Source organism: Pseudomyrmex gracilis, unplaced genomic scaffold, assembly GCF_002006095.1.
Source record: "Pseudomyrmex gracilis isolate BER0280 unplaced genomic scaffold, ASM200609v1 scaffold_34, whole genome shotgun sequence".
Taxonomy (NCBI): Eukaryota; Metazoa; Arthropoda; class Insecta; order Hymenoptera; family Formicidae; genus Pseudomyrmex; species Pseudomyrmex gracilis.
This window is the reverse complement of record NW_018020618.1, coordinates 941236-950853: the sequence shown is the minus strand read 5'-3', so window position 1 is coordinate 950853 and position 9618 is coordinate 941236. Positions and strand designations below refer to the sequence as shown.

The 9618-nt window shown below is 48.0% G+C and overlaps 1 protein-coding gene across 2 annotated transcripts in view; it reads right to left on the bottom strand.

The window, feature by feature from the left end:
• Positions 1–458: 458 nt before the first annotated feature.
• LOC109852723 (netrin receptor UNC5C) overlaps positions 459–9618 on the bottom strand; it is a 31909-nt gene continuing 22749 nt past the window's right edge. For both annotated transcript variants that reach the window (XM_020424157.1, XM_020424158.1), the window contains exons 5-11: positions 9438–9605; positions 7960–8124; positions 7442–7483; positions 4146–4283; positions 3165–3662; positions 1675–2632; positions 459–1212 (exon numbers count right to left, since the gene is read on the bottom strand). In XM_020424157.1, coding sequence (XP_020279746.1) covers positions 1041–1212; positions 1675–2632; positions 3165–3662; positions 4146–4283; positions 7442–7483; positions 7960–8124; positions 9438–9605 — 2141 coding nt within the window. In that variant the 3' untranslated portion in view covers positions 459–1040. The remainder of the gene's footprint in view (positions 1213–1674; positions 2633–3164; positions 3663–4145; positions 4284–7441; positions 7484–7959; positions 8125–9437; positions 9606–9618) is intronic.

Sequence of the window (9618 nt, the reverse complement as noted above, 5' to 3'; positions counted from 1 at the left end):
TCATGTCTGTCGTAATTAGCTCGTTTTATATGCGATCGCGCGCGTCGCTCCGATTCGACGTTGATGAGCAACAACGCGCGCACGACGATCGCCACGGTTCGTCGTGTGTTGTACATCGCGATCTGTATTGTCGACATGGGGTTTCGAAAAAGAGATAGGTACGGCGGCGTTCACGAAACTCTAATGTAACAACAACGGAAGTGTGTACGCTCACGAAACCGAGATAATTTTGGCACGATTTTCGAAGAAAAAATAATAAACCACTCGCTCGTGCTCTCGCGTGCGTTCGTGTTCAACAAATCGATACGAAAAATTACGTCGTCGCGTCGAAGTGTCGCGGATATTGTCGATCCGCTCGAACTTTACTTGGTGTGTGTACGTGTACGTGTGTTTGTGTGTATGTGTGTATATATATATATCCGGTATATATATCTATATATATAACATATATATTTATATATATATATAAACATCCATCTCTAAAATGGACATATCCATCTGTATCTGCGCGCGTGTTTTTTTTTTTTTTTTTTTTAGTATATATTATGTACAAGATACATCCGTCTAAATGCACAGTTCCTAATTAATTTCATCACGATTATATGTAAGGTTTCTTTCATTTTATAGACCGCGCGCGTCTCAGCTCTTGAACTTTTGGGTAAACATCGCCACGGTCCTTAAATACGCTCATCGAATCTCCTCTTAAATCTCAGGAGATCCACGAGCTTTTCCTTCTAAACTCGCGTTTATTTACAGAGTACCGGCGCGTTTTGCCGCGCACAATTAAGGCAGTGTTTCGATGAGTCCGTTTCGGAGAACCGGGGTTCGTTCTTTATATTATCTCGTTGTCGTTCTCACGCGCGCTCAACTTCGTGAGCAATTCATAAATCACTAGTAACTCACTCTGTGATCGATCTCTCGAGTTCGCCGTTCGATCACCCACTGATTCACCGATCTCGCGAAATGTGGGCGTGCAACGTGGTCTCGACTTTCACTCACCGCTGGAAACGCTCCTTTCAAAGATCCGGTTTTCTGTTTATTCAGAGCCACGGGCCGAGCTGCGCCTCCAGAATCGTGGCGGCGTCGGTCCGGCCCATTACTCTGAGATGGTTGAGCAGATCCGTCACCGCCGTCGGTTCACGATGCCTCGCCTCCCACAGATCCAGAATGTGCTCGGTCGGACTGGCCTTGGTCGCGAAGTAATTAATGTACCTGTTACACGAACAAAAACACCGGCTGCGTCGTTATTAAAGAAAGCGAAATGGCCGTGCGCACACACATATATGTATATGTATATATTCATCCGGCAAAATAAAGCGCGTTTAAGCAAGAAGGTTTATGCAACAAGACAATCGATCGTGATTTGCGTTAAACTTTGTTACGTGCCGACACATTGTACCTATGAATTTTCAAATTAGATATGCGCATAAAGAAATTAATAGACCATTAATCATAAGCGTCACCGGAAAACTGATCAGATCCTGTTATTAAAGCAAATATTTGCTATCCGATGTTGATTTATCCGCATTGGAGCGTAAAAGTCACTCACTCTGTGTTAGTAAATGTATTCGCTGTATAAACATAACGGAGCGCAACTAATGGAATTCTACTCTGAATTAAGTGCGAATAATAAACAAAACGGAAAGGCTGCTGCGGCTTGCGCGCGCTACCGACCTGTCGACTTGAAGCCTCTGCGCCAACATTCTCCAATCGTTTCCCAGAGCGTTCGGCGGATCCAAGCACTGGCAGAGCTGCTTCCTCAAAGATCTCGTAAATCGGAACGGCCGCAGAGTAGTGGAGTCCGTTGTGGCGTTGTTGGCGTGCCCGCTGCTGACCACGGTGACTTCTCGAAGCGGCCTCGTGACGCTACCCGAGGAGATCAACTGTTTCGCGCCGTCGTAAACGATTCTGAAGACTTGTCTCGTGTCGGAGTTGCCCTGCGCGACTTGCAGCTTGTAGCTTCTCGTAGTGGTCGGGCCAAAGGCCGTGTCCAGACCAAAGGTCACGTGTTTGGCGTTCTCCTGGCAGTTCCATACGTCCCGGAACGAGACTTCCTGGCGTTCTGTGGGCGATTTGCTCTGCCATTCGTTGCCGACTTCCTCGAGACTGACGCAGAGCGACTCCCCGTTGTCTTGGTACAGCAACGTGCGAGGTTTGTCCAGCAGATAGCCCCGGATTTGTGACTCCCGGTCCACGATGGCTTTCATGGCCGCCCTCGTGTCCTCCACGGCGTAAACCCTGACGCAACACTGACCGGCCTGGCTGGCGAAGAGCGCCAGTCGCAATCGTTTCGTGGCGATCGAATTCTCGCAGCTCTGACCGGCCAGCACGTAACCTCGTAATTGTTCGGTCACTATGAAAGCTTCCGCGTGATCCAACTGAGTGAAGAGCGGCGTGTTGATAGTCTCGTTGCCTAAAGTCAACACTCTGGTCCACGTAATCGACTGGTGATCTTTGGACACCATAGATGACGAACCGTCGTCGATATTAACACCGTCGCACGCCCATACGCTCAGCTCCCAAGTCGCCGGATGCAACATGGCACAATGCTCGAATTGGAGAATCACAGGCTTGTTGAAGGTTGCCGTAGACGGGCCGCAGGTCACCACAGCCGATAACTGAGTTATCCCGTCTGTGAGGAAAAAACCGAGACTCGAGATTCGAATAATATACTCGGGACGATACGAGAAGAAAAGAATAATGGCACGAATACATTACGCGCTATCGAACTTAATGCCGCTATTGTGCGTTATCGTTATCATCCCGTTGTTGATGCAAATACCGTCATGTTAAACTTTGATTAATGTTATTTTCAAATGCGTTTACCATGTACCAGAGAAAAAATTGTTTACCCGAATCAAGGATAAAACAAAATTATCAGTGATTGTGAAATCTCGTCTCTCTCCCCTAAACAACTTTATCCTCGCTGTTTTTTTTTCTCCGACACACAACAAAATCGATGTAGTGAATGCCCCATATATCGAACATCACATACAGGATGTAATCCGAAGCACGTGCGGAACGGGCGCTGATATAAAAATAACATCGCGCAAATGTCTACACCGGCAAAAGTTTTCTCGCGCACAGCTGCGCAATCGTAAAGCTCGGCATCTGGTTCCCGCGGCGCGCTTACGCGCGTAACGCCATGAATAATTCGCACTCACCGGGTAATCGGGGCCTGTAACGATCCTCGTTGAGCACCGCCAGATACAGCTCCTCCCGCAGCGGCTTGGGAACCGCTCCCTCGGGTACCGACATGGAAATCCCGGAGTCCGGAAGGACCAGCAGGGCGCCGCGCGTGTTCACCGCCGCGCGGGCGACGTTTCCGGCTTCCAGCTTTGGCAACCGTACGCTCTCCGAGGCGACATTGTATGTTGAATCCGAGCTCGGGTAGGAGCTAGTGACGCTGTTCTCGCTGTCGGAGTGGATCTGCTTGTCGCTGCAGGACTCCTGGGTCGACGTACTCGGCGTGGGCGACATCGGCGACGGTTGCGGCGCGATCGACAAATGCGGCACATCGTAGTGATGCTCCGAAAGGGATCTCGACATCGACAGCTTCGGATCGAAAGGATACTCGTAGCAGGCCGGTACGCTCGTCGCCGTTACGTCCGGCTGCAGGCTCAGCTTCTTGTCCTGGTCCGGGAAGAACTCCGGCTGGAATTCTGAAACGCACACGGCCGAGGCACGGCTCGTGGGTATCTCTGCCCGCTGCGGACAAACGCCCCGCCGAGATACTATTCCGATTCTACGGTATGAGCTACGATCGATTAACTCGCGCGCGTTTTATTCTTTTCTCTTTTCTTACATGAAAGATACGTAGGATTACACAGTGTGTCGTATTGATGAACGCGTTCAACGATTGTTAGTATTTGAACAATATTTTACGCATATGTTAGAGAGAGATTTTCATTCAGAGTTTGAGATTCAAATTGTTAGCTATCATAGGTTTAGCGCGATCAGTTTTCAATCAATCTCGAAATAGTATCTTACACTCCTTTCTGATCGAGAGACAAGATGTCTCTTGATTATAAAAAACAAAACGAAAAACAAAAGTTTTACGAACTCGAATCATACTCGTAATCTAAAATGATTTTTGTTTGTAACACATACTACGTTTGTTTTTCTTTTACCTCTGAAATGCTTACCATTACGAGCCATAGAGTACAAGGAGTGATCGCGACCTTTGCGTCGCAGGAGTCTCGCCAGAAAGAACGCCAAGCCGGCAATTACCACACAGGCGACCGTTAGACCGACATATAAGGCTACATCCATCTGGCGATTCGCTGCAAAAAAATTACATAAAGCAAATTCTTACATCTCTTCCCTTACTTATCTCTTATATAATCAGGAAGCGCGCGTAGAGAGAGTGTGTGAGAATTTCGTTCTTCTTATAAAATCACCCGGACGCTTGTTACGTTAAACGGCGCGAAAAACCAGCGAGCAATTTTCGGTAAATATCGTATGGCGCGCCGCTTCCTCATGAATAGTTAACGCCATAACTTTTATTTACTTTTTACACGACGAGTCCTCTTTCTCGCGACGACAAAGAAAAAAAAAGTCTAAAAAGTGCCAGAGAGCATTAAATGTTCCCGCGCCTCGCTAAATATTACGAGAGTTTCGTGTAGAAAAGTTTTCAAGGTTTTAAGGTTCCTCTCCATTTACGCCGGCGACACGCTCGTTTCCTCCGCGCGCTCGTTTTCTCGAGCGCGCGTCAGTTTATCGTTTTACAGCTCCGCGTGTTATTTCGTACGGCCATAAAGATTCCGATCATTATTATCGTCGTCGTTAACGTACGCAATAAAAGCATTGCGACGCAGACACGCTTCGAGTGGAATAATAATTTTAAGGTGATGTCGTTGCACTTATGAGATTGAGTCGGGAAACGAAATCCGCGGCGTAGTTTAAAACGCGATCGACCTAGATTGCATCACAATGCAACGAGTATTTAACGAAGCGTGGTGTATACGTATATAAAAGATCGAATTACGTAAAGGCGCGCACAGCTGTTCTCAAGAATCGCGAAGACGTGCGTGCGGACATATGCAAATTCGCACGACGCTTTACAACCGCCGTCTTTCCGGAAGTATGGACGATGCTAGATAAATGCAAGCGAGAGAAATAAACTTCTCAAAAAATAAAACTGGCCGCGCAATAAAACGCGACGATGCAGAAGCTCACCGCAGCATCAGAATTGTGAGCAATTCTTTTTTTTTTTTTTTGGTTTTGTTACCGAATTACTTGACGTACTTAACCATTCACGGGGCCTACCGCGTGCGGTAGATGCGGTTCAGCGGCAACGAGACGACACGCAAAGAGAAATGTCCCCGCGATCGTAAAAAATTTCGAGAAATACCTCAACCGCCCGGCGTGAGCGCGGGTTCTGACGCTCTTAAGCTTCCTCCAATTTTAGAATGTCAAAGCCATACGAGGTCGTAACCCTGCTACGTGACTTTCGAGCCCGGGGCTCCCTTTCGCGGGGATCATGTGCGCCTCGTTGGCGCACGCCGTGTTTCCGACACGTGCCCCGCACGTCAATATACACGACAGCGACGAAAATGCATACGAATTCGGAAGAGGGATTTCGAAAACGCAATAGTTCCACGTCGTTGCGCGCCGAGACGCGACGACGACGGCGAGATCGGAAACGCGCGCGCAGAGCTTCCAATCCCACCCCTCCCGTGGAGACAGCTTGAAAAGTGGCTTTCCGCACACAGGGGCGTAGGGATTTATTTTCTTCGAGACTATTGATAACGCTTCATAACCCGAACCTAATGTATCTGAAACCATTTTTCATCTTTTCTTTCGAGAAATCGCGCATTGTGCGCAGATGCTCTTAGAAAAGTTTTGCCATTGATAAATTTATCAATCTTCATATTACAGATTTATAAAAGTTATAACAAACGCGTTTTTCTATATATTATTACCTCCATGCTTGTAAGAAACGCTTATTCATTTTTATCATCATCGAGATAATGATTTGTAAGACGAGTTTTTTACATATTCGTTACATCGGCGAAGTGCCGATTAATATCTCTGTATGGATCTGCCCACTTTAAACATCTTTCCTCGATTGACGGCGTCGCGTCTTAAATATTTAAACCAAAAACGTCCGAGATGACTCGAGGCTTCTCGTAAGACGCCTGTCGGCGTAAGGCGGTAAATCGCATCACGTTTCTCCGACAGCGGGCGAGCGCGTATCTTCCATCTATATTTTATCGCCGCTTTCAGGAAAATCGAACTCACTTCTGGATTCAAGGAGAGAGGGGGCTGTTTGGGGTATCCAGCCCCCTCGGCGAGAGATCCAGTCGTGTACACGCTCGAGTCTGCGCCACGGGATAATGGCACTTTATTTGCATGCGCGATCAATTTCCCCCTTCCGCGGTAAGGGCGTAACGGCTACCGATTACATAATTTTCTTCGATATTAAAGCCGGTCTCCGCCCCTCGGCGCAAAGGGGGTAGAGAGGGTGCAGCCGTATCGCGTGCAACTTTGATGTGCCTCGGTCGATAGAATTGGCTACCTTAGGGTGACGTGAACGGCCGAAGTGAGGGCGGGAGGGAGAGAGGGAGGAAGAGAAGGTTAGCGTCTGTACGGATCGGCGAGCCACCCTTGGCTGCGAGCCGCCTCATTGTTACGATTGTTTGGATCGCGCAACGAGGGGTCGCGCGACGATCATGTTGGACCTTCGCGGGAGCGTCAATAATTAACCGGTCGAGTAATTAAAAGTAAATAGTACCGCGGGAGAGCCGTGTTCGTTATCGACGCGGAAAAACGCGTCTGCAAATATACGTTATGTAGCGGCAAAGCGCGAGCGTTTCGTATCGCCGGCAGCCGATCGGCTGTCGTTTTGCATACGCGGGAATTATTTTTAGCGCAAACGCGTAGAGAGCTTGATGCACGACGCGGGCGCCGCGACTCGCGTTTATTATACCGGATTAATGAATAATGCTAATGTTCACCGCGCCTGTACTCGCGCGCGCTCTCTATTTTGCCGGCTTTTTCGAGACGCATAAAACATCTGATTTGAATGGTATCAGATCGGCGGGTATAGCGCCGCGTCGCCGGGAATATAAATGGCGTGCACCGGGCGTGAAGAATCCATCCAAGAATGTCGCACGACGAGTTAAGGACATTTGCTTCGCGGTCGAGCGACTTGGTCGCGCCCTGGTGTGTGCACGAGAGGGAACCTCCTACTCCTCGCATCTTGTTTTATTTTTTCGCGAGCGTCTACAAATCCGGAACGAATCGGAGGTGGTACATCGCGGCGAGAGATCGTAGCTTATCTAATCGAGAAACTTTTCTCTTTGCTACGCGCACACACGGTCGATCGACGAGCGGCGCGCGGGAAACACGACGCGAGCTAAAATCGTAAAAGGAAACGAAACAAGAGGAAACAGAGATTAAAAGAGCGGGAAAATGCTTTATTGCTTGTAAAACTCACCTTCCTCGGTCAAATGAGCGCCGCCCACCTTCGCGTTGCCGACTGTAAAAGGAAGCGTCGATGTAAGTTGGATAATTAAAGGATTTCGATAGCATCGGAGTCTACTCCGATAAACTACTTTCACAAATGCCGCAATGCCGTCTGCTGTTAGTTAACGTTATTTGCTTTCTATCGCAACTAAGTTGATTTGTTTTTACGTTAATTTTGATCAAACACGTAAAAGAAAAATGATAAAACTGCTGTTGCTGCAAAAATTTCAGAAAACAAAACACTAGTCTCTATTTTTCGGATGAAAAAGTTACTTGAAATTCTCAACGCTCTTGGCAAAGTTGAGCGAAGATGATTTTCCCGTTTCTTCCGGAAAATGAAAAATACATTGTCGCGTAGTTTAAAACCTCTTCGAGAAGTAAAACGGAACAGGATGGTTCATGGCTCATCGGAACTTTACGGTACGCAAAAAGATTGCGGCAAGGCGGGAAGGCGCAATCAAGACGTAGAAAAGTTCGTCTGTGACTTACCGTTGCACATACCGCCGGTGCAATTCGCCACGTTGATGTCTCTGCCCTGGCAAGGTCGTCCACCGTGGCTGGGTGGCGGTTCGTCGCATGACCTCCTTCTTGTGTGCGTGCAGTCGCTCCCACACACCGACCATGCCGACCATCTGGACCATCCGCCGTCCACGACTGGCGAAAAAAAAAAAAAAAAAGAACGATGATCGAGATCTCGTTCCGTTCAGAGTCGTTAAGACGAGTCCGATCGACGTGTAGCGACAGTAAAAAAGTTTCGACGGGACAAAACGGACTCGTAACTCGCACGAATCCCGGTGGTCTTGTTGCGAGAGTCTATACTTGTCAATTCGGTCGCGTTTATTGCCGATGTTGCGGCTCTTAAAACGACATTTATTTTCCTTTCATATAATTGACTCATATCGACAAGGCCTTTCTTGATGTCAACCGCGCGCGAAGAAAAAAGAAAACGAGCGAATATGCGATTAAAAAGACCCGTTCGCATCTCCACAACCGTCCCGCTCTCTACTTTATTGCCACTTAAACGTCACCGGATAAACAGTGCGGCGCGCTTATTAATTATGTTTTTGCTGCGTGATTTATTAAAATGCGCTCTCATACGCGATCAAGACTGCGTTGTAACGGACGTTGTATCGCGGTGTTCTGTTCGAGGCTCTCATGATTCATTCATGCACATGTGGTAGACTTACCCAGGGTGTTAGTGAATTCTTCCGGAGCGCCGACTACTCCAATGTGAGCAAGCGTTAAAGGGGAATAAAAAGTGCATGGTGAGTGCATTGACCAAGGTGAAGTGCCGAGCGGTTTAACGTGTCTCTCGCGTGAAAACTCCGAAAGAATATATCATATCGATCAACGTCTTAACCATCGATTTATTAAAAGCTGAACGCCGACTTTTCTCGGGCATTATCCCCGCGAGTTCGGTCGTTTGCATGCAGTCTGCATATATATATATATTTTACGAGATATAGCCACAGGTGCCTTCAACATGTCGCGAGCGTTTCGAAAGATGAATACGATTTACAAGACTCGAACGGTACGTATACACACACACACATACGAAGAGACTGTGACAACATTCTCTCGGAAAGAAGGGACGGACAGACGGAGAGGATTAGGTCGTAAATCAAGCGCAAGTCTTGTCTCCTCAGCATCAGTAATATTGTTTCGCGATGGCAAAACCTACTCCTCTGTCGTCGTTTGCGCGATATGCCAGCTGAGAGAAGAAAGAGTAAAGCGCGCCTTCTGCGCTTGCTTACACGCTTTAAGTTTCTTGAGCGACGTCGCTGCCAGTAGATTAGAACGCAACAAAAGAGCTACAACGAGGACGAGCAAAACAACTTAGAGGTAAAGAAAGAAAAAGAGAGAGAGAGAGAGAGAGAGAGAGAGAGAGAGAGAGAGAGAGAGAGAGGTTTCTTCCTCGAAAGTCTTATGCGCGCGCGAGCGTGGATAATGAATTCAAGGGGACTCACCGGGACAGGCTGTGTTGCAGTCCATCTTTTGCTGAGACGGGCCTAGGCACGCCTGGCCGCCGTTCATGGGCGATGGATTCGTGCACGTCCTCGTCCTCTTCTGACCGCCTTTCGCGCATCGCGAGTGGCATTCCGACCAGGACGACCAGGAAGACCAGCCACCGTTAACTAATCAAAAACA